The sequence below is a fragment of the Trichoderma camerunense genome (genome assembly GCF_050948025.1).
Source record: "Trichoderma camerunense strain CBS 138272 chromosome Unknown V8C40scaffold_22, whole genome shotgun sequence".
Lineage (NCBI taxonomy): Eukaryota > Fungi > Ascomycota > Sordariomycetes > Hypocreales > Hypocreaceae > Trichoderma > Trichoderma camerunense.
In genome coordinates this window covers 522,741-547,036 of record NW_028145348.1, presented here as the reverse complement: position 1 = coordinate 547,036, position 24,296 = coordinate 522,741, and the positions used below count along the sequence as shown (strand labels likewise).

The window sequence follows — 24,296 nt, the reverse complement described above, 5'->3', positions numbered from 1 at the left end:
CGAAGATGTGGAGAGGCTAAGGCTTAGTAGACTGTAAGTACCAAGGTAGTCTTGGGCTAAGCCGTATGCAGCCTGCCGCTACTCGGCTCCTACTTTCTGGCAGACTTTATTCAAAATGACCTCTTCCGCATACAAATCATGTGCAACTGCTTTTCCTCTCCGCCCCTACTTACTACCGAGTAGACACTCCGAACTTGGCTAGATGTTAGACATTTGATCGCACCTTGTTTTGTTTTTTTTGTACCGCGCATACTTGTTTTTTTCCGCCCCCCTCCTTCTGGTGCTTACAGTATTCAATGGCACCATCCTCGCCGCGACGATCATCCAGAGCTCGCACGTTGGCTTCCCATTCTCAACAATCCCTCTCATCGACCAATTTTACCCGTCTCGAGCGACATACCCGATCCCTTAATCGACCTCCTTCGGGCAAATCCACGCCTAGTGCATCTGTATCGTCTGATCCACTTGACGACATAGACGATACGCTGCTTGGTCGGAGGCGAAAGCGCGGCCACGACGACGAGCAATACAAGGGCTTGCGAAACGAGGCTCTCGACATGTCCAACGAACCAGATCCATTGCAAGACGAAGAGGATGAGGCAGTCCGGTGTATCTGTGGCTGCGAAGATTACCCCGGCCGTCCTCCTGTCGATGGTTCAGACGCCTACTTCCTCGCTTCAATTGAACTAAGTGAAGATGTTACTGGTTTTTTTGTGCAGTGCGATATTTGCAAAGTATGGCAGCACGGAGCGTGTGTCGGCATATTTAGCGCTGAGAGCTCTCCCGAAGAGTATTTCTGCGAACAGTGTCGAAAAGATCTTCACAAAATACAAACAGCAAATAACGGGTAAGACAGTCTTTCCATTGCGTCGTTTCTGAGCAAACTCTAACGGGTTGGTGTACTTTCCGTTAGTCAAAAATACTCCAAATATCTGCCTCTGAGCCGACCTGCTAGAACTTCATCTCGGGCTACTTCTATAGCAAAGGATGGTGCTCGATCTCCCAGGTTGGGTAGCGCGAAGTCCGTTCGATCTCAATCGACCTCACAAATATCTAAACGCCGATCTACAATGAACAGCCGTGATGCGGCTTATGACGATGAACAGTTACGACGAGCAATTGAAGCGAGCAAGGAAGAGGTAGGTCAAGACGGCACAGAGAGTGTCATTAGGCGTACAAAACGGGTACGCAGCAATAGCGAAGAGTTCGTGCCCTTTTCTACAATTCATAAACATTTGGAATTTCTGTTAACCTCCCTCGCAGAAATCATGTCACTGTTAAAAGGCAACGCACAAATTCGCAGTCCCCTTCGCCGCCTCCAAAACCAATGGACACCATCAGTCAAGAAAATACCGATGACGAAAGCAATGGTCACAGCGAACAGAAGAGATTGCGAGGCTATAAAGGCACGGAGAAATCAGACAAGGAGGAGAAAGATCGGCTGCGGCAAGAGAGCGCGAGCAAACGAAAAGGGCGGGCCGATAGGCGACGTACTGAAGGTAAGTTAAGCGGCTCAAGGACGAGATGCGTTGGGCCAGGCACTTACAGAAAACCAGATTCCGATGTATCAGAAGAAGTAAACCCGCCGTCCATGAAGACTCCTGTTATAAAGAGCGCAGAACCATCGACTTTCCCCGAACCAGCCCCAGTACCATCGCCTATTCCCGGAACCCCTCCTGCGAGTCACTCATCAACTGCAAATCCCCAAAAGCGAACCTCCCGGAGCAACCACAAGAAGGGCAAGGGGAAGAACCAATACACAAAGGATCGGAATGCGGAGACCGAGCATTCACCCGCCCGATCTGTATCACGAGACGCGCAACGAGCGACCAACGCGACAACATTTATACATGCTAAGCATACTAGCGATCACAAGGGCAGCTCGAAAACAAAGCTGGGCATCGCCGGTCGGATGAGCATGCTGGATATGAAGCGGAGGGTGGCTGCAATAATGGATTTCATCTCCAGAACTCAGGTCGACTTAGCAGCTGAAGCAACACTGGATCGCAGCAATAACTCGACGAATCAGCACTCACAGGACCCTACCGCGTCCCCAACTGACACTCCCATGTCCAAGGATTTTAAAGATTTGAGTTGCATCGAGATGATGGATGTTCTTACACGAGATATGGTCAAGTGGCAAAATCAATACGCGTGATATGCATAATAGCGAGTATGGCCGCTCCTAACTCGTCCTTTAAGAATCATCGTCCATCTACTACATAATACCCAAGCTGTTTGACTTTGTTTTATTTTCGATTTGGGGGAAAATCAGGAGTTCATAACATGTCTTATTGAAGGTCTCATTTGTTATTCTTTACGCTATAATGATGGAAGGGAATCATCACAGCCCGCTGTTAGCTAGCTAGGCTAGTTTTCTTCTTATTCTTCCCCCGTTACCCGTTGTTCTACATGTTGGAAGAGGCTCTCATGACTTGCGATGTACAAGCACTACATAGGATCTATCTTATACTTAATTGCCATGCGATGCCATGCATCACGGCTTTCTTTGCAGCGAACTCATGTGATATAAACAACAGGCAGTCAAAACGCCGTTCAACGTAAATGGTCATGAATTCCTAGTTCTGGCTTCTTATGCGCTGGTTTCTTTCCTCTGCTCTTTCCATGCTTTTTTCCCTTGGTTCAGGCTTACTGGGGGGCTGGATGCCATCAACTCATGACGTTGAAGGGCTTCATCAGAGAGATCATCCAACACATATCTGCCTAGTTTACCCTTCCGCCACTCGGACAACACCCTGGCGGCAGATTCTCCCATATCCGGGACGCCACCGGCCTTCAGCTTGCCATCCCGCTTCGCCACGGCAAGCAGGAACTCGTGAATATCGTTTGTTGGACTGCAGTATCGGTGATAGAGGTGGGGGTCCCAAAGATTCATCTTGTAGAGCAGATAATCTGCCAATATCTCATCTGCTATGAGACCTTTCTTGATACCCTGTACGAGAGAGATTTTGATCATTGTCTCTCCGTCTTCGACGTACGGGACAAAGACTCCTGGTGAATCGAGCACATATACACCAGCGCCGACACCCCCTCTCTCTTCCGGTTCAATGACGCGAACACTTGTTCCGATCTTACGGGTTACGCCTGCTTGGTCACCTGTCTTGGCTACTTTGGTCGTCCTCCCTGTTGTCCCAGTGCTTCTAAGGGCGTTCAGCAACGTACTCTTACCCACATTGGGCATGCCCACTATCAGCGCGCACAGCCCTGTTATTGAGTCTACTTCGTAAGCAGTCTCCTTGAGTCGTTTCAGTAGTGAGGCTGTGCTTGAGGCACGGTTCTTGTCCCAAAACATGGCTCGTCGCCCATGAAGCCTCTGCAGCAATTGCCGTGCGCCGGGACTGTCGCTACCTAGATCATGTTTCGTATATACGATGAGTTTTGGACAGCCGGCAACGGCTTTTTCAAGGATGGGATTGTGAGTTGATAGAGGTAGTCGAAAGTCCCGGCACTCAATGACGAGAGATATCCTTGAGAGAACCGTCTTCAATTTACTGACAGCGGCTTGGTGATGGCCCAGGAAATAGGACTTTGGAACTGATGAAGGGACGCCAAATGAACGGCGAGGGACGAATTGTGCCATACTAGACGTAGATTGCCATGTACATGTTCTGGAGTAGCAATCAAGGCGGACCAGGAAAAGTTCTGTTAATAGCAAATTATGGAGACTTGAGGATATCGATATCACGATACTAATAGATCAGAGCTTGAATCAAGTGGCTACCTTACGTATAGTAGCAAACAAAGCCACCGCCTGGTAGATTGTACTTCCCAGGTACCTTCAGCCAGGCCGCAAGTGTCGAGGTGCAAATGTACCTTACCATGCAGAAAAGGTGCCAAGGTACCTTCTATTACCCACACAGGTACGTCACATCAAGGATTAAATCTCGTTATCAAGCGCCCAAAATTCAAACTGTGTTGGGATTATATAAAAAAGAACAAGATTAATTTTTAATTAAAGTAAACATGAACCTGTAAAAATATATTAATTATATATATAGGTTTTACAGCTTTATTGGTACCTCCCAGTAGCTCTACCGGTCTCATTGTAGCTGTGACTGTACATGGTACTTCATTTGCTCAGCATCTTTTCAAATATACCGTAATATTCAGTCAATTAACATCAAAGTTACCTGTTCTGGGATTCCTCTTTTTCTGTTCCTTATCTAAAGTTTAGCATATCATTGAATAACTTTGAGATAATTTCTTTGGGGAGGGCTATGTTGAGGTTTGCCTGAACACGTCGACCTACTAGCCGGTTTACTTGTTGCTACCAGTACGAGGTACAGCCTAGCTTCAGAAAAGGTACTCTAGAATATAGGGGTCATTTCATTCTCCGGGACCGTGACTGCCAGGGTGCCTGCTTTGTTCCTCATCAGCGATGATCTGCACGGAGCACCATCCATTGACTGGCAGGTCTCGGACCTCGTTTTACCATCGCGATCAGAGGACAGGATAGTCCGACATATCATGTCTTCTCAACCCAAGAAGACCGCGACGGGCTCGCGCTTCGTGCTGCCTGCCCTCAACCTGAATTTTGGCAGCATTACCGACGGCACCGACATCCCTCCCCCTCCGGAGTCTCCGATTGAGCCGATTACGCCCTCCAAAACGTCCAAGGCCAGCAACGAGAGCTCCGAGGCCAAAGAAAATGCTGCGACGGCGTACGAGAACAAGGCTGGCGTGAGAAGTGTTGCCGAAAACGCGCCACCTAGTCCCGCGGCGTCTGGCCGACAGGGTAGCGTCTGCCTTTGACCGGTTTTTTTGTCAATCCGTTTAATAACAATTCCATAGAAAGCATCACTCAAGAGAGCGGACGCAGCGTCGCCAATGCGTATCGCCCAGTCAGCCAGAGCGGCGTCAGCGCCGTGGAGTCTGAGAAAACGAAGCGCGCGAGCGGCTGGTTCAAGCGTCTAAGGTCGGGAGACACCCAGTCGAGGAGACGATCGAGTCTCCTCAGCCTCGAACAACATATACCCGCGACGCCCAAATTGACTTCCAAGTCTGAGAAACCACCTCCTAAGATTCCCCAACTCAAACAGCTCGAGAGCGACAAAGGCGCCTTTGGATCAAATTTATTCGATCACATTAAATAATAGCAACTCAAAGATATCGCAAAAAATAGACATTTACCTTCAATTGGGCTATTTTTTGTCACATTTACAATCAATTTATTCTGTCGATAGCACGACTTCTTAATACAATTAAATTACTTGCTTAAAGTTCATACATCACCCAGCAATGAATCAGATCAGACTACTATCAATCCAGTTTAGGCTTATCCGAACTGGTGTGGATATATGGAACGCCTATGACTTAATTTTGCTGCAAGGCCGGATTTTATATCCTCCGATCCCTCTTATCGTACATGCAATGGTGCCATCGAGACTTCTCGCGCTTCAATCAAGCCGTGGCTTTGACTAAGTTTTATTTTAATACTACTATTCAATTTACAATTATGGACCGCGAACGAGATGGCCGGAGTCGGAGGTAAGAATGTTATTCAAATTCCGTTGTTCTACACATTTGTTTCAAGTTTGCGACCGCCTGGCGCTTTGTTATATCGATCGCGTGGTCATTGGGCAAAGCGCATAGCCAGGGTCACGAACTGGATGTACTTACTTGGTGGAGGACTCGTTTGACCGATGGCTAATTATCGCAGATACGATGACGGTGAAGTGGTGAGATATGGTGCCGGAGAGTCATGGAGGCCAACCCCGCGAGAACGATCGCCTAGGAGGCCGAGAAGCCCCATCAGGGACAACAGGGCCAGAAGCCCACCACGAACTAGAAGCCCTCGTCCTCGAAGCCCGATTATTCCAGGATCCGATAGTTACGTTCCTGGGAGATATCCTCCACGAAGGCGCTCACGGAGTGTCGGAGATCGATACCGGCGCGAACGTTCCCGAGACCGCGAAAGCCCCCGTAGACGCGAGAGAAGTCGGTCTCCAATCAGAAGATCTCCGTTGCCTCGCCGGAGCCCGCTTAGAAGAGAATCGCCGGCTAGAGAGAATAGATATGAGAGGCCACGGTCACCACGACGGGAGTGGGAGCGCGATAGACCGCGCGACTTGGATCGCGAGCGTGATCGAGATTGGGATCGTGAAAGAAACCGAGTTAGGGACTGGGAGCGCGATCCTGATAGGCGAGACGAGAGGTTGGTCCAACATAATGGGTGTTGTTTTCTTGAAGAAGAAAAAATAGAATCAGCTAACTCAAGACTTTACAGAAGGTCACGCTCTCCGTTTGCTCGAGACCGCCGCCGCGAGAGAACGCCCCCACCTGGGAAAACCACACCTATTGCTGCACGAGGCGCACCTTATAGGCCACGCTCTCGATCACCAAACCGACGAGACGACAGATTTCAACCCTTCAAGCGACATTCGCCTGTGCGAGAACTTGGACCATCGTCCACGATACCGTCTCGGCCCGCTTCGGAGAGGGCAGATTCGCAATCACAATCACAATCTGCAAAGACTCGCTCACCCTTTACATTAGAGGGCTCTCCTCCCCATACTGCTGCTGCAACACCCTCTATTGCTGCGAAAGATGCACAGCGGCCCAACACATACGAACCAGCCTCCGCTCCATCCAAATCACCACCGCGTGGTCCTGCAGCGTTACGAGCACCGCCTAGTGGTCCTGCCGCTGCTCGAGGACCATCATCCGCCGCAACGATGCCAGCTCCGCAAACCCAGAAAAACCCCCAGACCCCGAGTACGGCACCTCACAGACCGGATACCACAAGCCCAACCAACCCTCCATCAGGGCCTCGAGGCTATGTGCCATTATCCAGAGGTTCCTCCTTCAGTTCTCGTGGCGGAAGGGGTGGATGGAACCAAGCACCACCTCGCCATATGTCTGGTTCAGCAGCATCAGTGACACCAAGTGGTCCTTCTAATATTCCCACTGGCCCTCGAGCAGCTTCTTCAAACGGAGCTGGTACGGGAGCGTCTCCTGCTCAGCGGCCATTCAATCCACCAACCGGCCCCTCAGCCCAACACGGGAATGGACCAAGACATAGCCTCGCCCAGAGTCTACTAGCAACGATGCCACCTCTTGTTCCAGGTGGGAAGACGGATCCCAGCATGACACCCTTGTTACTCGGTGTCACCAAGGAGATTGAGCCTCATTATCGAAAACTGAGAGACGAGGAGGAGAAATTACGAGAGGAGCTACGGCTGAAGCAAGAACGTCTCCGAAGGAGCATGTGCGCATGGAACAGGCTTGAGCGGGATGCTCACGCGTGGGAGATGAGGAGTGACCTAAGTGAGAAGAGCATGAAGAATCTGGCTGGCGAGGGAATTGGCGGCGCGGCCTTTTAGTGAAAACCTGGGACTAATGTGACGGCAATCGGGGGTTTCTTACGAATTCTCTACGTCTCTCTCTGTACATATAAACGATTCCACGATCAGACTTGTAAATATATTTAGACTAGGTATGCTCAAGCACCTTCCTTACCCAACAATAGCCCACAGAAATCGTGCGCATAAGCATTATCTATAATATGATGGCTCTACTCTCATATTCTGTTTCACCATGGCAAGTGTGGCACGGTAGCTTTCTGAGTTCGAAAAGGTTCCTATTTGAAGAGAAGCCTTTCGGTAAAACAAGTGTAAATTGGTATCTCTAAAATGCAATGGTATTGTCGTCGAATTCGTCCTCATCTCCATCCCACTCTTCGCCCGAAGACTCGTCGTCATCAGCAAGGAAATCTTCCATGCTGTATTGTAGCTCCCTCACTTTCTGATTGTCAAATACAATATTCACGGTATTGCAGAGACCCTGGATCGCAGGCTCATCAGCAGCTGGGCTGTGCTGAACATCGGACACCGCACTGTCAGACTCCTCTGATATGTCACTCTCATCCTCGTCAGTGTCAGGCACTCTGTACATTCCCCTTCCGGCCTGGCCTCGCTGCAGCTTGTTGTCTCTTCTAGAACGGCGGGGTGAGTCATGGGCGTGTGCTTCAATCCTGCCACTCCTGCGCAACGGGGAGGTCGATGACGAGGCTCGCTTCCTTTTGCGCAGCCTAGTATGTTCGTGAGTGCCATCTTTTTGCTGGATAGTCATGTTATCCTGCGGAGGCTCAACCTTCCGGAGGAATACACGTTCAACCATGGGTCTTATTTCGGACCTCAGAGTCGCACGAGCCTGCCATGGGATGTCAAGCATAGTTTTAATGACTAAATGGCGTAGATTGGGTAGATTTCTACCGTTATCAACGAGCGATTGAATGAACATTCTTGCAGTGTCGACAAACCAGTTCCGGATATGTTCGATGTCGATTAGGCGAATACTAGCGGGCCATGTGGGCACCTGGTGTGGGAGAAGGGCGAAATCATACATTGGATCTGCATCATTCAAAGAATCATGATGTCGAAAATAGGACATATTCATGCGCAACTCTCGCAAGTTGGGACAAGCCTCTTCCAGAACGGTCAAGAAGGCAAGGTTCAAAGACTGGTTGTGCAGCAGAGTAAGGGCACGAAGGTTATTGCCATGGGTGAGGAGAAATGCGGCAAGGTCTTCAGATTTGATTTCCCAGCAATTGATAAGTTCCAGGTGGTGGAGGTCTTTGGGTAGGAGGGGAAGCAGCCGGTCCGTCATGACAGTAGAAGACTCGAAAACAAGGTGCTTGAGATATCTGAGCTGCGCAATGGCATCCGCCATGGCATCAATGGCCGCGTTGTCTTCAAGGGTGATTTGCAGATCGTCTCCATTATTCTCGGGCCTCTGCTGTAGCCCTCTCAGCGATGGTACCTGGAAATTCGTAAAGCTCAGTCGCGTAAGATGAGCGAATGACTGCACTTGGTGGACTTGAACAATGTCGTTGATATTCGCAACATAACCGCCGAGCAGTCTCCCACTCCACTCCCAGCTTTTGAGGCTGGTGGGGGCCAGCTGCTCCGCGAACGAATCGTCAGATGGCGATGCGAGGGCAAGGAAGATGTCCTCTGAATAATTCCATCTGATATGTGAATCGAGCTCCCTGTAGGGTGGCTGATCCAGAGGAGTATACAAGATGAGTTCCCTCAGGCGAGTCAGGGGGCGGACAAGCTGAGAAATGATGCCCTGAGGCACAACATGGATATCGATGTGGAGGAATTCTATTTTTCTCCGGTAGTTGAACCGTGTCTCTGTAGGACAACGCTCGAGCAACGCAGCTAGCCGCCTGGCCTTGGAAGCATGCCTTATAGTCGGGCAGCGATAAATTGCCGTCAGAGCTGGCTCAGACAATGCCTTGGAGCAAGTAGCAGCTTGAATGAACCAGTGTGCGCTTGGCGAGTCTGCGCCGCCATTGGCATACAAGAACACATCTACCCAGAACTGGTAGGGAATCCGAGGATCCGTCCAATCTGGGCCTCCAACCGGCGGCGCATCATCCTCGTCTTTGCTCTGCGTCACCGTTTGTCGCCGCTTGCTGGGAGAATTGGTGGCAGTCCCAGGGCGGCTTTTGCTCTTCGGCTTGTCTCCTCTGCTTGCAGATGAAAGGTTCTGTGAGACTTTTGCCAAGCGTGGAGTTCTTTTCACTCTGTTGCCTGCCCTGCTGCCATGCCCGGCTGCTATTCTGGTGCTCCTCCTACGGCGACTAGGCGATCCGGGAGCTTGGTCAGATGTCGACCTGAATTCGGAAGCATCTGAATGGGATGTGTCTGAATCAGATTCAGGAGGGCTGTCGAAGACGCGCCGTCCTCTCCCACGGGGTGTTGAGGGCGGAGGAGCGTTGGAACGAGTGCCAGCACGAGAAGCGCGAGCCGTGGACCGACGACTTGGGTTTCGCCGGATGCTCTGATTGCTGTTTTGGGCCAGAGTACTCCGGCCGGCGCTGCGTGTCAGCGGCATTGTACCACCGATTTCACAGCGCCGGTGCTGGAAAATCCGTGAGGAAATGGACGTTGAGTGCGGCGATGTCCTGAAGCATAAACCGATATACGGTGTGACACCTTGTGACTTTGCTGTATGGCTTTGCTGGTTGTTGATGACCTGAGTTCTATGCAGAGGCGATGGTTTGCTCAGGTTACCGCAGCGTTAACGGTGTTGCAAGACCAAGGTTTGGCGGGGCCCAGCATCCTTAAAAGTGTGCGGCACCGACGTTACCATGTGATAAGTACTGTGTAGGTACTCAGTACCCTGAAGCCAAAGGCTGTTTGTCATTACTGCAATGCCAGCGGTGGTATTGCATTGAAATCCACCAAAGGCTATGGAGGAACTGGACTTGAGAGATGAAGAAGGTTAACAGATGCCTCAGCTAGGCACTGGCCTTTTATTCTTTAGCATCTTACCTGAGGACGCCTAATGCGCGTGAGGGTGGGTTAGTGATCGGATCCCTGCTCTACTCGTATGTACATCGAACTCAAGGCTACTGCCGCTAACAGCAATTCGCCTGCAACAGCTACAGCGTTGGTACCTCTCCGTACTCTCGGTACCAGGTAAGGCTTCCACTTTCCCCTGCTACGAACCCAGGTACAGTCTACTTGTACATTCGGAGAGTTGTGAGTGTTTGGCAGGGTAGCACTACAGCTGCTAAGGTTGATGGCACATTCGGACCTTGCGTTAGCGCCATGCGCCATGCTTGCAGGGAAGAGACTCCGCATGTTGTTGGTTGTTTATCTGTCCGGAGAGGTGCAATTAAATACCTACCTAGTAGTAAATAATAAAGGTGGGCAGAAGATGCTTGTTTTCAAGATCAGGTATTATGACATTATGAGATTGGGTAATGCTGCAGAGGCCGCTCTAGGTACTATCTAGAGGCAAAGGCATTCACCCTTTGTACTCTGCGTATTTTCTGTTGCTACTGCTGCTCTCTCGACATTTAGCCATTGATTTAAGACGCTGATACCAACTTACACATCCATCCTCTCGGAGATATAGGGTACTGGCTACATGTACGAGTAGCAATTGCCATCAATGCAACCCATTTCTCAGAGTCTCTAAGAGATACAGTCAAGTTCTCGCAATTACTGCGCCACATCTTTCACTGTCCTCCCTTTGCCTCCTTTTGTCTCCTTTTGTCTCCCTTCGGCCTTCTCCCTAGGTACCTACTTGTCATCGGACAAATCGTCGTGTGTTGGCTACGTGCATAACGCACTTACAGGTGTATTATGCTTATAACCGTGCTCAGCCCGGAAGTACCTCAGCGAGACACGGCCGTGCTCCCCATAGCGCTAATGTGCCTGGCACGGAGTACTCGTAGGTACCATGACCGCCAATTTAAGCGTGGGCTTACACTGAGGTCCGCTGGCGCTAGGCTTTTCTGGGGCCGTGATACAAACCGGCAACTCCCCGTTTGCCTTGGTCTCATCTACACGCGTCTGCTTCGTTCTAGCAGCCCCGTCGCGCTGCCTGAGTCTCTTTCGCATTCTCGACACTTGCATCCGTCACGGTTTCGCTCTACTCTGCTCGTTGGGGCGAGTCGCCTGCTTGGTTTCTCTTTCTTTGTCGGTTCGCCTTTTGCTGGCTGGTGCGTACGGAGAGGCGGCTGATATCCGGGCGCTCTCTTTCTCTTTCTCTTTCAACTTTACCTTTCTCTCTCATCCTTCACTTTCACTTTTCATCTCCTGGAAACGGCCTGCGGCAACGAGGCGTCCAAGGCTCAACAATGCTCTAGAGCCGAGAATCCGCCTCTTTTCTCCAGCCATTTCTGTTTATTTTGTCTGACCTGTCTTGGTTTTGGCTCACCCGCCGTCTCGTAGACCACCTCTTCTCTCATGATTGGTTTCATCCCGCCATGACGGTGAAAACCAGGTGTCAGCAGCGTCGAGCCCCCTTTCTTCATCGCAACTGGATCAAAGGCGCCAGAGCCTTGAAGGACTCTGCAGCTATGGGCAACATAGTATCTTCACCCATCCATAAAGGATCGCATCACATTGACAACGACGGGGGCCCGCCACTCAAGAGGCGACGCATCTCATCGCCCGACTCCCTGGATGTCGACCATCTCATTGCTTCTCCCCACGCCTCCGATTCGAGATCTGCTTTACGTATCGAGGTTCTCAAGATTGCCCACAAGGATTCCAAAAAGGTCAGATCTCATCTCGCCCACGCTCCCCCCCGCGAGGTAATTCCCACCAAAGCTAGCTGCAGGATCACCATCTCTGAACTGAGTTCCGGTTATCCCCGAGTTGTTCACTGCCAGAGTCAAGTATGTGACTTGACAACATTCAAAAACCCCGTGGGCCCTCATCGAGTCGCCCGCATCGCCCTTCCCAAACCATTCTACATCCCTCAGGAAAGTATCCTCATCAATCGGGCGGATGATGCCACATTTGACCTGGCAGACTCCTACGACATTGTTGTCGAGCTAGAGGCTGCCCATGACGGACATTGGCCGCCACTGGACTCGAGCGATTTCGGCGCTCTTCCGGCTTCATCCAGCCTCGCCTCGGTCCCCGGCAAAGCATGGGTCCTGTCAAGCCGGTTTGACCAGATTTTTGGCAGGCTAAAGAGCCCCTTATCCTTGTCTGCAGGATATTCAGCACCTGAGCCCCCAGTTCGCACCGATTATGTCATGGATATTGATCTACGCTGGTCGGCTGGCTTCAAAGCCTTGAAGCGTCTGGAGAAAGGCTCCATGCCCTGTATCAACGCTGTGGATCCCGATGCTGACCCTTTTGTGGACGACTTGTTCGCTCCATCCATGAATGGAGGGATCCATAGCATCAATGGTCACCACGTAGATGAGTCCTCTATTGAACTCGACGATGACGGCCTAGATGGCTTCGATGGCGCACAAACCCCTTCAAGGTCGTTGAGAACTCGCGAAAAGAATAAGGTGTACAACCTGAAAGTCTTAAGCGACCAAGCTCAGGGGAGGGAAAGAAAGCGGCGCGCACGGGCTAGTCACATTGCAACAAATGAAGGCCGTGTTAGCTATCTTCTACCTTCTGATCAACCGGTTTGCCTAGACTATTACCGCTGTATAACTTGCGGAGTCTACCACCAGACAATGCAGCAACTGCAAGTCCACTTGCAAACCTTCCACCCTACGTACAGCTATGTGCTCGAGACAACGAGTCAAGGACCGCAGTTTCGAGTCACTAGTCGCTGCGAGCCCATATCCTCTCCCTTGAAGCAGCAGTATCAGATAAACCCACCCGTCAGGCCATTCAACCTTGAAACATACCTGGTTGGCGACCAGTCATGGATTTCCTCTCGACTTGGACCGGATACAGTGGATGATATATTTACCTTTTCGGGGGACAAGAGTACCTATGATAGGCTTCCTTCCCAATCGCCGTCAGTCACACAGCCAAGGCCGGTGCAGCGGCGTCCCGGGGCTCCCAGAAACGAGAAGATCCTGGTGCCCAAAATTAAACAAGCTCTGTTTGATCCCATTAGCAGAGCACGATTAGTCCCAGGCCAAGAAGTGCCAAAGAGGCCGCTGGACAACACATGGCTGATCCAAAAGCACCGAGAGAGCACAAGTGATTTTTCCGACGTGACTCCTGCAGAAAAGGAGTACATATGGGAGTGGGATGGATACATTCTTCGCCAAAGCCTCACATCTGCCGCTTATTTTCCTCGAGCCTGGTTGGGCTTTGTTCGAGAGAAGGCGTCTTGGCTTGCTGCCGCTGACCAACGTGTGCTAGAGTTTGGCAAGCACGCCAGCTTGCTGCGAGTCCGCGATATGCTGGATGACAATATCATCCGGGAAGCCTTTACCCACATCAATAACGCAAGAATAAGGCCACAAGAAGTTGCTGGTGATGAGAATGGCAATGCCCAAGCCGAAGATGGGAGTGGCAATGCCAAAACTGAAGATGTAGATTCAAAACAGTCTCCCAGAGCGACCCAAATCCGGAAAGGAGCAAACGGCTGTACTGTCTGTCAGCTGCCGGTCCTGGGTCCAAGAATGCTGATCTGCTCCAATAAGGTACTGTTCATACCCATCTCGTTCTTGGCATAGATATATATCGATGAATACGTACTAATTGTAACATCTTTAAATAGGCCTGTCCCCAGAGACTATACCACTCAGACTGCGTAGAACAAGAAGCAGTCATGTCAGTTGAAAAGAAGGAAGTTTGGCGTTGTAATGCGTGCTGCGCCGGTAGACCAACCTAAGGCAAGAACAAGCACAAGTAGACATGCAACATAAGCCGGATTACTCAAAAGAGGCTTCTATTGACCTCAAGAATCTCGGAACCTTGACACAAGCTGCGACAGTGCGTGCACATAGTCAAGTTGAGTTTAATATAAAAATATGGCATACTCATATAAGCAGCCACCTAAGTAGGTGGCTAGTTGTGGCCAGCATCTCATCGAGTCTGATTTGAGATGCTACTATAAAGCCAAATGCACCAAGCGGAGGCGAAGAGAGCAGTGCTTCCGAGCCACTTTAGCTCTGGGCGTCTGTCGGGAGCACAGGCGTCGATTGCGGTTTTGATTGACGGAGCCGATGTGAGTGAGTAATGGAAGACATGCTGGGATGAATACGTTAAAGCTTGTCGATAGAAATACGAAGATGATACATGTATCCTAACCAAGTTGTTGGCCCCTGTGCCTGTGAGGTATGAGGCGGGTGTAAAATGTTTGAATGGTATCAACGAAGCATTATATTTTACTATACATGAAGTTCTTGCAGTCGACGATATTTTCCGGTAACCCATGTGCCGATTTGGTTTGCTTTTTATGAGTTTAATACATGTGTCATTCGCTGCCGTCATCCCTTATCCCTTATTTCCTGATCCAATCAACCCAACTTCTCCATTACGAGGTCATTCTTCTGTGGTATTAAAACTTATACTTGCCCTCACGTCTCCTCTCGCTGTGCTCCTTCTCGGTTCGCTGCCGCTTATTGCTCTCTTCCGCAATCATCTGGCTCAAATCGTCATCATACGCCCATCTTGCGCCTATGCCCTCTTCCTTATGACTGGCCTCGTATTTGCTCCGTAAGTCGTCTTTGCTCAGACCGCCCTGCTGGTTGAGCGCGTCCACATCGATTGCCACGTCTACATCGCCGGGCTTCTTTCGTTTCCGAGTGTCGTCGTCTGCGCCTAGCACGGGTATGCCAGACGCAGCGGAGCGCTGGGCGGCGTTGATATCATATGCGCGATCGCTACCAAAGAAGCCCTCGGCACGAACCTGCCGCTCAGGCACAACGGTGTAGGCGGAGCGGGGAGCAGAGGACTCTTCGGTATCGTACCCGCGTCGTTCTTTGCGTAGGTCCATTTCACCGGCAATGGACGTTTCGACTCCTTGTTGTGAATAGTCCGGATGGACCGTGCTGGTGTAACCTCCTGGTGTCTCGAGCCCGCTGGGAGTCTCGGTGCCGCCGGGGACATCCTCATCCTCGGACTCTTCCTCTTCATCGTCTTCCTCTTCTTCTTCAGATTCCTCCTCGCGAGGCTGCAGCTCTCCCCACAGTGTGCGCTCCACGGCATCCCCGTTAGGTGCTTGAGGCTGCGTTACCTGTGCTTGGCCAGAGGCGCCGTTTTGCGCGGTAAGACCAAAAACGTCGCCACCGTATAATGGACGGTTGAATTCATCGACTGGAGGCTTACCCCAGCCGCCGGGATGGAAGCCCCAGGATCCTCCGGCAGGTGGAGGCGCGTTCAAACCAGGTATTCTCAAGGTCGGGTAACTAGGGGGTGTGCCGAATCTCTGTTGGTTGATGAGCCATGGAGGAGGCGCTCCAGGTGGCATGCCGAGCGCTTCCTTCGTGGCATCGCTCAAATCTCCAGGGCGGAAGTGCTGGTAGTCTACCTCGCTTTCCTTGCCTTCATAATAGACCTCGCCAAATCGCGTCAGCTCCGGCTTTGTCTGGAAGCGGAAAAAAGCATCGTAAAGCTTCTGGTAATCGATATCCAGTTTACCCATCTTTGGCTGGACACGCTCTCGCTGCTTCTGCTTCAGCGTCTGCTCTGCTTGTTTCTCCAGCACTGCGTCGCGCATCTCTGCAATTCCCGTTTCGGCGATGAATTTCGGCAGCCGGAATGCTGATTTCTCAATACCCCTCTTCGATGATAGATATTCCCTCTTCATCGCCCAATGAGATGGTACGGGAACGACGTTCCGCTGCGCCTTGATTTGTACCAAGAGTCGTGGATCCGACGATGAAACATCCTGCCATTCAACCACCTCTGGTATGTTTACAAGAGCCTTCAGCTGCGCAACGGAGAGCTTGTTCATCTGCTTCCGCTTCTTCTTTGATAGCTTTGGTTGAGGGTTCTCATCTTCCTCGTCAGGAATATCATCATTGTCACCAAAGAAGACGTCGCCCTGGTTGCCAGCGTTGGCTTCCTTCGCAATCTGGTCTTCCGCAAATGATAGGCCAAACTTGTTGAATATGTCTCTGTACGCGGCAAATGCAGGATCGTCGTCTAGCAGGTCATCTTGGATCGGTTCACTAGCAGGAGCGGATGGTTTAGCCAAGTCAGCCGCACCCTTGACATCGGAATCATCAGTCGGCTGTGGCGATTCGTCCCTCTTCTCGGCGGTCGGCTCATCAGATTGTTCGGTTGGATCGGTCTGTATCATCGTAAGCATTGTGCGACGCGTGGCGGAGGTGGAATTGATGAGACTGACATCTGCCTTCGCCTTCTTCTGTTCCTTCTTCTTCGCCCTCCGCATCTGGTTCTTGGTCATCTTTGGGGCCGCCATGGTGAAGCTGAGGCCGGCGACAGGCTGCTGGGCTTGGAGAAGGCGGATGGATTGGCCGTCTGGGTGAGGAGCTGGAAGACGGCGTAAAGACCAGTGACAGCGACAACGTATCGCTTTGGATCTCTTCCCATGCCGCGGCGAGCTGGCAGAATCTCGGAGAAAAGCGAGGGCGTGGCTAATCAGGCAGCGATAACGGGAAGGTGACGCAGCTCAACTCGCGGCTTTGGCTGGATGAAGCAAGCCGGTAAGTCGCGGGGAGGGCGATGAAGTTGGTGGTGAAGCAGTGAGAGCCCCTACTAGGCGGCAGCAGCTTTTCCAACCCAGAAAAGAAAAAGAAAAAGCACCCAAAACGATCGTGTTTTGCCAAGACCAGCGCGCGCAAAGCATGTGGGGCGCGCGGCTGTCGGCTGAAGATCGGGTAATAGCTCCAGGTACCGGGAAAATTAGTCCAGCGCAGATTCGCTAAGCCGGCCACTCCTTTCCAGCGGCAAAGACTTCTGAGTGACCTGAAGCCGCGCTGGCGATCCCCTTTCCACCGCGGGAGTGACCCTCTATCTTTTGTCTGACCTCGTATTTTCTCCCCTCCCTCATGATTTTATAGCGACATTTCTCTTCTTATCTTCTTCCCTGGAAGCTGTTTACTCGCATGGCTCTGCCGTGGTAATGGATAGCTTACTTTTTACATCCAGTCTCTCGTTTCAGTCCACTGTTCCAAATGTCAATTGATATCGCGGCATAACCCACCAGCACCGCCTCGACATTGACGTTTGCTCCGAATTATTTGCCAGTCGTCGTCATCACAAGCCGCTGCGCACTCGGAGACTTCTGTACTCGACAATCGCCTTCAAATATTACATACAAAGATATATCGAAGCCTCGAATTCGCGAATCGCATAGAAATCCTGTTGTTGCGCCCGCTGCGCAATGGAGAAATTCCCAAGCCTGTCGGCATCACCAACACCACTGGGGAGCAATGGCTTGAACGATCTCGGCTCCGCGAATGGCAACGGCAATGGCCATAGCAATGGCTATCCTGCGGCAAATGCATGGTCGTCCTCGGGACGTGGGCACAGTCGCCAAAAGAGCCTTGGCGATGCATTTCGAACGATTCGCGCAAGGAACGGCAGCATGAGCCAAAATGCCCACGAGATCGCCGATGCGCTACGGGCTCCCGTGTCTCCAAAGCTTGTTGTATGTCACATCCTGTCTTGTATATGATAATGCGAAAGGTCGGAGAAGTTAATTTCTTCTTTGCAGGTTCTTTGCGTCATGTGGTACACCTCATCTGCCCTGACCAACACATCGTCAAAGTCCATCCTCAATGCCTTTGACATGCCCGCAACTTTGACATTGATCCAGTTTGCCTTTGTTTCTTCGCTCTGCATTTTCCTCTCCTGGCTGGCCAGCATCTTCCCTGTTCTGCGCACCAAAATATCTGCGTTGCGACACCCCATCCGCGAACCCAGCCGAGAAGTCATCATGACAACGCTGCCCCTCGCCTTCTTCCAGATTGGCGGCCATCTGCTCAGCTCGACCGCCACAGCTAAAATCCCCGTTTCGCTTGTCCACACCATAAAGGGCCTGTCGCCGCTCTTCACCGTGCTCGCATACCGATTGATATACAACATTCGATACCCGACAACAACCTACCTTTCCTTGATTCCCCTGACTATCGGTGTTATGCTGGCTTGCTCTAGTGAATCAAACTACGGCGGCCAATTGCTTGGCGTCCTGGAGGCGCTCCTGGCGACGCTCATCTTTGTAACGCAGAACATCTTCTCCAAGAAGCTGTTCAACGAGGCTGCAAAAGTCGAGGCCGACGGCACGGGAGTCCCAAGCAAGAAGCTCGACAAGCTCAACTTGCTGTGCTACTCATCCGGCATGGCCTTTGCCCTGACTGTACCGATTTGGTTCTGGACAGAGGGCATCACCCTTATTAAAGATTTCCTGCATGACGGCTCGGTAGACCTCAGCAACAGGCCTAATGCCATGGACCATGGCCGTCTCACCTTGGAGTTTATTTTCAACGGCACGTTCCACTTTGGACAAAACATCATCGCCTTCATACTGCTGTCCATGGTTTCTCCCGTTACCTATTCCGTCGCAAGTCTCATCAAGCGCGTGTTCGTCATCGTCATGGCCATCATTTGGTTCAGAAGCCCAACGACTTCCGTGCAAGCCGTGGGTATTGCTCTCACCTTCCTAGGTCTGTATCTCTACGACAGGACTAGCGAAAGCAATAAAGCCGATCGGAGCGCGCGAAACATGACGCAGTCTCGGAGTGGCACGCCTTTGCTGCCCCTTAACGAGGTGCCAACGCAAACTGGCCGCTACCAAACATCTCCTCAGCCGAGGAATGGCGCGTTTCACCCTTGAAGGGGGTGTCCTATCTTACCCCGTATACGCAATAAAGGCTTCCGATGCTGCCGGCGGCAGACGAGGATCGGAAGCGGCACTAGGTTGTTGATGATGCAACCCTATGATTGAAATGGACGAAGGGGATCCTTTACTTGGCTACGTAAGGATCACCAAATGCTTTGATAATATTCATGTGTTATAGTGCGTGTCGGATCTACTATCTGCATCTTGACGTTTTGAGGTTCAACCATGAGAAAAAGTACAGCGAAACCAATCACTGATATAACCCGCGCTTAAGGGAAACACTAGGCGCTGTTCTGGGAAGCGAAAAAAGAGAGGGGAGGTGAAATAGACGCTATCATATATATTTCGGGAATGGGAATGTCATTAGAAGGGAAAACACATGTATAGAATAGGTAGCCACTAGGTAGTAGTTGTAACGTCTCAATTGTGATATTAGGATAGAAACATGAAGGCATTATCCACTACATGCTCAGCGCAATACTTCCTCTTTCTTCCTTACTAACAAGTACATCACTTATAATATCATTCATTCACGAAAGAGAGCTCAATTCAATCCACACTTGACATCCTGACGAGATATTCCCCGTCCAGGCATCTATTCATCGGCCTATCTCTATTTACTGACAATAAACATTAGATTGATGTTCAGTTGCCGCGGGATCCCGTTGATGGTGAATTTGAAAGAACAAAAAAAAAGACATCATGTATCATCCATGCGCGCACGCCTTGAGAAATCCATTGACCAAAAACAACAAAAGAAATGATAAACGCCAATACAATGTATATGTGTACCGCCAGACCCCTGATAAAACTCCGTCCGACTTGTGAAAAGGCCGTGGTTCCCATGATTTCGTAAATTGAATAGCACGCTTGCATGAGGGTCATCTATTAAGATGGGAGACTAGCAGGGGGAGTCTCGAAAACTCTCACAGTGCAGTCTCGCATTCGAACATGTGGTGTACAATCCCCATCGACAGGAAGGGGGTAAAATGAAATGAGAGAATCTTCCATGCTTTAGAGATTTAGAGCATTTAGCTGCAAAAAGTCAACTCAGGCAGTTGCCGGTTGACTTGGCCTAGTGATGAAGGGTATTAGGACGCAGCAGATTGGAACTGAGCGACCACACTGAGGCTTGCTTTGAAAATTTGAGCGATGACTGCAGATATACTGAGTCAGTCAACGAAGACGTTGAAATTTCATAATCCTTCGACCGACATGGACAGCAGTCGATGATAGAAGAGGGCTAAGAGCCCCAGTTTGTATGGGTAGACGACCCGAGAGGCGCCACACCCTGCCAATGCTAAAAATGGCATGGAGAGAGCGGCTCAATGGATTTATGATGGCGACTACGACAAGAGAGCCTGATAAGGCCTGCTGCATGACCGTATTGTACCCCGCAAGCAGATTCCAGTATAGCGCCGTTGTGGTGGCCGAGTAATCGCGGGGAAGTCCCTTGTCAGGTGTAGATTGATAATGTCGGACTACTCGGTAGTGTCTCGCGTAAGAGATGACAAGCGACAGGTGGCTGCAAATCAGCCTCCTTGGCACACGCTTCAAAACGATGAATTGCTGCTGGGGTTGTAGCTCGACTCTCCAGACTCGGGTCCCGAAGATGTCGGTGTTGTTCTCCGATTAGAGCTTTTGCGATTGAAGCCCAGCTTCGCGCCAACCTTTTTCCAGCCCTTGTTGTGCGCTGCTACGGCACGGTGAAAGCCACCATGCGTGGCACTAAAAGTCCATTCTGAGGTAGGCGGCGTGGTAGGGGGTGTCATGGGTTCCGTGACTGACGGTGAATTGCCTTCACTATCGGCTGACAAGGGCTCAACATCCGCGCCACTGGAGGGCGATGTGCGATCAGAAGATGCTTTGGGCGATCCCAGGTGGAAATCGTGATGCAGGTCTGTTGCGGGGGTAGCGACGGACTGCAAGAAAGGAACCAAGACGGAGTCGTTCATGAGCTCGTAAATGATGCGTCCAGCTTCAGCCAGCTCGGACGGGTGAGGAGGGTTGGGGCCATAGGGCACGCGAAGGAGGCGATCTCGAACCTGAGCAGGAATGTTTACTTCGCGAGGGGCGCAGGGGACTATGTAGACCTGCATCAGCTTCTCCCACCATGCACAAACCCTCTCCCTGCCGTCATCCGCGGAGGTGGCGTCAGCGAGGGACTGTTCGTAGACGGAAGCATAGCGCTGAGCATCAAGGGTGAATTCGAGCGTCTCCATGCAGTGGTTCTGGGAGAGGTAGGCCATGAAGGCACTCAGTGTCCATGGCGGAGGGGCGGTATCGAGAAGAATCTCGTTGAGGGTCGGTGGGCGACCCGTCATGTTGTATCGAGGAGATGAAGCTTCAGACGAAGAGGAGAAGCTAGTTGGGCGTGAGTAGGGTGTGTATGATGATTCATTGAAGTCTTCGAAAGCAGACAAGGGCCGTGGCTGCTGCTTGGGAATCGTAAGTAGGGCTCCAACTGGCTGCCGTATCCTTGGATTAACCATATCTATGCGATATCGCACCAGCGTGCCTAATTGCAATGTGCGTTCCCTGGGGCTTCTGGTAAGAGCGCTCTAGACAGGCCCTTACCAAAAGAACTCTGGGAAAGCACAAGCAATTATAATCTTGGGCTGCAGGGTGAATGACAGAGTGTCGCTGCTCGGGTTTGATGCGAAATGGACCGATTAAGTCAGTCGACGGGTATCGTCCTTGATCATCCGGAAGCGACGCAAACGACAGTGAATGAGCGGCCTCGAAGCTGTGCCGCAAAGCAATGCCGAGTCGGAAGCAGACGGAGAAGAAGAGAGTACTCGTAAGAATGCAGGCAGACTCGGTGATGGGAAAGCCAAAGCCAAAGCCAAAAGCCAGGCCAACTCTAACAAGGTCACGTAATCCTTGGATCCACTGGCCCGGTGAGGAGCAGGTCAAGTCACGTCAAGTCGAGACGGATCACAACAACAAGGCAGATAATTTGAAATAACTGTCGGTATGTGGTTTCGGACAGCGAGAAGGGCGACGAGAAGGGCGAAGAGGAGGCAGAGCAGAAACCGAGACGAGTCCGAAAGGCCGGGGGCGTCGAGCAGAGGATATGAATATGAATGGATGTGAATGACGGATGACGGATTAGAACAAACGGCGGCTCAAGTGGTAAAGTAAGCAAGGCAAGGAACGACGGCGGTGAGGACGGATCGTCTTTGTGGCGTGCAGAGATTCAAGTCAAAGTCCAGGACTGGAGGCGAGGCATCCGAATGCAGGGTGGCGGAAAACAGCACGACTGAAGTCTTTTGTAAGTTCCAGTGCCAGTGCCAGTCCAGTCCAGTCATGTACGAGCAGGCACCGCAGGACTACAGTACAGGTATCCCAGCGCCTGGATGTGGGTGGCGGGGGCAGAGGCACAGATGCACAGGCGGGTGGATCCCTGGCCGTGGTGGCTGAGAGCTAAAATCAGCGAGGCCTATCGGGGATCGGAGGGGGTACTTGGGGGGAGCCCTGCACTGGCCCTGCTGCTTGCTGTCTGCTTTTGGGTTCCGGCGTGCTGTCAGTGGTTTGTGCTAAGGTTCTAGTGGTTCTAGCGGTTCTACAGTAACAAGGAAAGTCCACAGGCTCTGGCGTTTCGGTGGCTCTGTGGCTCCGTGGCTCTGCTGTGCTATGTTTCTGTGCTAATCCATTGACGTTCTTCCGTAGTTCCAATCTGGTTCTTTTTTTTTCTCCGCCCCCCTTCTATCCTGCTTCCGGTCGGGGGGCGAAATGCGACGAAACCTGACCTGGCCTGACCCGAACCCGACCTGACCTGACCTGACAATGCAAACCCAAAACTCAAATCCCGGCACATTCGTTAGTACCGGCATCGCCTAGCAGCCTTAAAAGCCAAAAATTTTACCTAGGACCTAGGCATGGAATAGTTTCTCCGTGCAGGCGGGCAGCGGGGTTTTACAAAAAGGTGCATGTCATGCCATGGCCATGTCGGAACGGGAAATAAACGAGGTACGAGAGGAGGCAAAAAAGAGGGAAAAAGGAAAAGAAAAGAGAAAAAAAAGTTCTCTCCCTCCTGAATCAGGACCGATTCGACTCTTGACCGAAAGCCGTCTTTAACCCTCCCCCAGCTGCACGAAAGCGGAGGATAGGCAGCCGGAACGGAGATCTCTTCCCAAAGCTGGACCAAAGGGCAGGGCGCGCCAAGTACGGAGCTTGTGCACTGCCGTCCCAAGTACCTGGCAGCCTGGCAGTACCTCGGACGCACGCTGCCTGCCCCTCACCACGCGGAGTATCCAGGTACCTCGGTGTGCAGGCAGCTCTCCCTGTCCTGCAGGAAAGTGCAGGACAAGAGGAAAGACCCGGAGACAAGTCTGGTGATTCTGGTGATTCCATCCAGCCGGTGGTCAGGTTTTTACATAAGGCACTCTCGACTTCCATCTTATTTCCCCATTCGATCCCGATCTCTCCCTCTCTTGCACCAGCAGGGAAGGAGTGGGCGACCCCGAAAAAAAAAAGAATTAGAAGAAAAAAAGAGGCGAACGAAGGAGCAAGCGTCTTCGTCGTCGAGAAGGCGCGAACAAGGAGAACGGAGCCTGCGGGGTACCTTGGTGGACTTCCTGACCGCTGGCCCAGTGCAGGCACTTGGCTCGCAAACCGCTGTGGTCGCTCGTATCGCCAAGGTACCCAGTCCCAGTCCAGCCCAGTCATGTGGCCCCCGCGGGCTCCAGAGGCTCCAGAAACCTGGTGAGGGGCAACGACCATGACCGCACCGGCCAGTCGGCGATAGCGAACTCGCACAAGCCCAAGCCACCGGCCGGGACGCACTAGAAGGCCGCTGGAAGCTGCACTGACCTAACAATTGGCGTTGCTGAGTTGAGTCTCTTTGGTCTCACCAGGCCGCTACGCTACCTACTAGAAAGGCGCTAGAAAGAGGAAAGCCTCAGCAAGCCGGTGATCCTTGCTTTTCGACCAAAGGGCGCGCGTCCCCATTTGGCAGCGCGTCACCCGACATGATTGGGTGGCTGGTGGCTATGCCGACTCGTCACATCGCCGGGCCTGAATCGTGCCATGGCCGGGATGACGATTCGACGCCGCCATGTCATAACGATGCAACGTGCCGCCAACCACAGCGAGCAGCAGTGGCCCTAAAAATGCAGTGGGAACAGGTCGGTCCCCCAAGTGCTCCGTTCCAAGTATTTGCATTACCGTCTGCTACCTTGCGGGTACGTTGCAAACAGCTGCGACCCGGCTCCGATGGCGCTGTACCTCGACTGTACCATTGGCTACCACCTAGCTGCTACTGCTACCTCTGTTTCCAAGTTGTGAGA

General features: G+C 51.7%; 12 protein-coding genes across 12 annotated transcripts; 5 read left to right on the top strand and 7 right to left on the bottom strand.

Moving 5' to 3' along the window:
• Positions 1-142: 142 nt before the first annotated feature.
• Positions 143-2,514, top strand: V8C40DRAFT_256756 (uncharacterized protein). The gene is made up of 4 exons (XM_083218332.1): positions 143-847; positions 914-1,204; positions 1,264-1,499; positions 1,557-2,514. The coding sequence occupies exons 1-4, from the start codon at positions 297-299 to the stop codon at positions 2,156-2,158; spliced, it is 1,680 nt and encodes a 559-aa protein (XP_083068548.1). The 5' UTR covers positions 143-296; the 3' UTR covers positions 2,159-2,514.
• V8C40DRAFT_256754 (protein MTG1) lies at positions 2,352-3,699 on the bottom strand. Its single transcript, XM_083218331.1, has one exon. The coding sequence runs from the start codon at positions 3,599-3,601 to the stop codon at positions 2,594-2,596; it is 1,008 nt and encodes a 335-aa protein (XP_083068547.1). The 5' UTR covers positions 3,602-3,699; the 3' UTR covers positions 2,352-2,593.
• Positions 3,700-4,488: 789 nt separating this feature from the next.
• Positions 4,489-5,114, top strand: V8C40DRAFT_270352 (uncharacterized protein; the record flags this gene model as incomplete). The annotated part of the gene is made up of 2 exons (XM_083220177.1): positions 4,489-4,756; positions 4,813-5,114. The coding sequence occupies 2 exons, from the start codon at positions 4,489-4,491 to the stop codon at positions 5,112-5,114; spliced, it is 570 nt and encodes a 189-aa protein (XP_083068546.1).
• Positions 5,115-5,374: 260 nt separating this feature from the next.
• On the top strand, positions 5,375-7,509 carry V8C40DRAFT_256747 (uncharacterized protein). The gene is made up of 3 exons (XM_083218330.1): positions 5,375-5,508; positions 5,681-6,175; positions 6,248-7,509. Exons 1-3 carry the CDS (start codon positions 5,387-5,389, stop codon positions 7,341-7,343), a joined length of 1,713 nt encoding a protein of 570 aa, XP_083068545.1. The 5' UTR covers positions 5,375-5,386; the 3' UTR covers positions 7,344-7,509.
• On the bottom strand, positions 7,438-10,237 carry V8C40DRAFT_256746 (uncharacterized protein). Its single transcript, XM_083218329.1, has one exon. It carries the CDS (start codon positions 9,862-9,864, stop codon positions 7,648-7,650), a length of 2,217 nt encoding a protein of 738 aa, XP_083068544.1. The 5' UTR covers positions 9,865-10,237; the 3' UTR covers positions 7,438-7,647.
• A 1,098-nt stretch (positions 10,238-11,335) lies between these two features.
• On the top strand, positions 11,336-14,600 carry V8C40DRAFT_256745 (uncharacterized protein). The gene is made up of 3 exons (XM_083218328.1): positions 11,336-11,482; positions 11,715-13,894; positions 13,972-14,600. Exons 2-3 carry the CDS (start codon positions 11,750-11,752, stop codon positions 14,083-14,085), a joined length of 2,259 nt encoding a protein of 752 aa, XP_083068543.1. The 5' UTR covers positions 11,336-11,482; positions 11,715-11,749; the 3' UTR covers positions 14,086-14,600.
• Positions 14,323-16,940, bottom strand: V8C40DRAFT_256743 (U2 snRNP complex subunit CUS1). The gene is made up of 2 exons (XM_083218327.1): positions 16,549-16,940; positions 14,323-16,491 (listed from the first exon to the last, which is right to left on the bottom strand). The coding sequence occupies exons 1-2, from the start codon at positions 16,621-16,623 to the stop codon at positions 14,755-14,757; spliced, it is 1,812 nt and encodes a 603-aa protein (XP_083068542.1). The 5' UTR covers positions 16,624-16,940; the 3' UTR covers positions 14,323-14,754.
• A 167-nt stretch (positions 16,941-17,107) lies between these two features.
• Positions 17,108-19,478, top strand: V8C40DRAFT_256742 (triose-phosphate transporter family-domain-containing protein). The gene is made up of 2 exons (XM_083218326.1): positions 17,108-17,814; positions 17,881-19,478. The coding sequence occupies exons 1-2, from the start codon at positions 17,548-17,550 to the stop codon at positions 18,997-18,999; spliced, it is 1,386 nt and encodes a 461-aa protein (XP_083068541.1). The 5' UTR covers positions 17,108-17,547; the 3' UTR covers positions 19,000-19,478.
• Positions 19,479-19,534: 56 nt separating this feature from the next.
• Positions 19,535-19,974, bottom strand: V8C40DRAFT_256741 (uncharacterized protein). Its single transcript, XM_083218325.1, has one exon. It carries the CDS (start codon positions 19,888-19,890, stop codon positions 19,651-19,653), a length of 240 nt encoding a protein of 79 aa, XP_083068540.1. The 5' UTR covers positions 19,891-19,974; the 3' UTR covers positions 19,535-19,650.
• A 497-nt stretch (positions 19,975-20,471) lies between these two features.
• V8C40DRAFT_119302 (regulator of G-protein signaling domain-containing protein) lies at positions 20,472-21,631 on the bottom strand. Its single transcript, XM_083210915.1, has one exon. The coding sequence runs from the start codon at positions 21,495-21,497 to the stop codon at positions 20,559-20,561; it is 939 nt and encodes a 312-aa protein (XP_083068539.1). The 5' UTR covers positions 21,498-21,631; the 3' UTR covers positions 20,472-20,558.
• Positions 21,632-22,604: 973 nt separating this feature from the next.
• V8C40DRAFT_119313 (uncharacterized protein) lies at positions 22,605-22,944 on the bottom strand. Its single transcript, XM_083210916.1, has one exon. The coding sequence runs from the start codon at positions 22,839-22,841 to the stop codon at positions 22,653-22,655; it is 189 nt and encodes a 62-aa protein (XP_083068538.1). The 5' UTR covers positions 22,842-22,944; the 3' UTR covers positions 22,605-22,652.
• V8C40DRAFT_119299 (uncharacterized protein) lies at positions 22,769-23,854 on the bottom strand. Its single transcript, XM_083210914.1, has 2 exons — positions 22,874-23,854; positions 22,769-22,808 (listed from the first exon to the last, which is right to left on the bottom strand). Exon 1 carries the CDS (start codon positions 23,728-23,730, stop codon positions 23,047-23,049), a length of 684 nt encoding a protein of 227 aa, XP_083068537.1. The 5' UTR covers positions 23,731-23,854; the 3' UTR covers positions 22,769-22,808; positions 22,874-23,046.
• Positions 23,855-24,296: the final 442 nt, after the last annotated feature.

Excerpts from the sequence above, each read along its gene's own strand:
- V8C40DRAFT_256756 (XM_083218332.1), top strand. The coding sequence starts at position 297 with ATGGCACCATCCTCGCCGCGACGATCATCCAGAGCTCGCACGTTGGCT. Across the intron at positions 848-913 it reads ATACAAACAGCAAATAACGG|TCAAAAATACTCCAAATATC; the intron begins GTAAGACAGTCT and ends ACTTTCCGTTAG. Across the intron at positions 1,500-1,556 it reads CGATAGGCGACGTACTGAAG|ATTCCGATGTATCAGAAGAA; the intron begins GTAAGTTAAGCG and ends ACAGAAAACCAG.
- V8C40DRAFT_256746 (XM_083218329.1), bottom strand. The coding sequence starts at position 9,864 with ATGCCGCTGACACGCAGCGCCGGCCGGAGTACTCTGGCCCAAAACAGC.
- V8C40DRAFT_256741 (XM_083218325.1), bottom strand. The coding sequence starts at position 19,890 with ATGACCCTCATGCAAGCGTGCTATTCAATTTACGAAATCATGGGAACC.
- V8C40DRAFT_119299 (XM_083210914.1), bottom strand. The coding sequence starts at position 23,730 with ATGGTCGTTGCCCCTCACCAGGTTTCTGGAGCCTCTGGAGCCCGCGGG.
- V8C40DRAFT_119313 (XM_083210916.1), bottom strand. The coding sequence starts at position 22,841 with ATGCCGGTACTAACGAATGTGCCGGGATTTGAGTTTTGGGTTTGCATT.
- V8C40DRAFT_256743 (XM_083218327.1), bottom strand. The coding sequence starts at position 16,623 with ATGGCGGCCCCAAAGATGACCAAGAACCAGATGCGGAGGGCGAAGAAG. Across the intron at positions 16,492-16,548 it reads AGAAGAAGGCGAAGGCAGAT|ACCGATCCAACCGAACAATC; the intron begins GTCAGTCTCATC and ends ACGATGATACAG.
- V8C40DRAFT_256745 (XM_083218328.1), top strand. The coding sequence starts at position 11,750 with ATGACGGTGAAAACCAGGTGTCAGCAGCGTCGAGCCCCCTTTCTTCAT. Across the intron at positions 13,895-13,971 it reads TGCTGATCTGCTCCAATAAG|GCCTGTCCCCAGAGACTATA; the intron begins GTACTGTTCATA and ends ATCTTTAAATAG.
- V8C40DRAFT_256747 (XM_083218330.1), top strand. The coding sequence starts at position 5,387 with ATGCAATGGTGCCATCGAGACTTCTCGCGCTTCAATCAAGCCGTGGCT. Across the intron at positions 5,509-5,680 it reads CGAGATGGCCGGAGTCGGAG|ATACGATGACGGTGAAGTGG; the intron begins GTAAGAATGTTA and ends TAATTATCGCAG. Across the intron at positions 6,176-6,247 it reads CCTGATAGGCGAGACGAGAG|AAGGTCACGCTCTCCGTTTG; the intron begins GTTGGTCCAACA and ends AAGACTTTACAG.
- V8C40DRAFT_256754 (XM_083218331.1), bottom strand. The coding sequence starts at position 3,601 with ATGGCACAATTCGTCCCTCGCCGTTCATTTGGCGTCCCTTCATCAGTT.
- V8C40DRAFT_256742 (XM_083218326.1), top strand. The coding sequence starts at position 17,548 with ATGGAGAAATTCCCAAGCCTGTCGGCATCACCAACACCACTGGGGAGC. Across the intron at positions 17,815-17,880 it reads CCGTGTCTCCAAAGCTTGTT|GTTCTTTGCGTCATGTGGTA; the intron begins GTATGTCACATC and ends TCTTCTTTGCAG.
- V8C40DRAFT_119302 (XM_083210915.1), bottom strand. The coding sequence starts at position 21,497 with ATGGTTAATCCAAGGATACGGCAGCCAGTTGGAGCCCTACTTACGATT.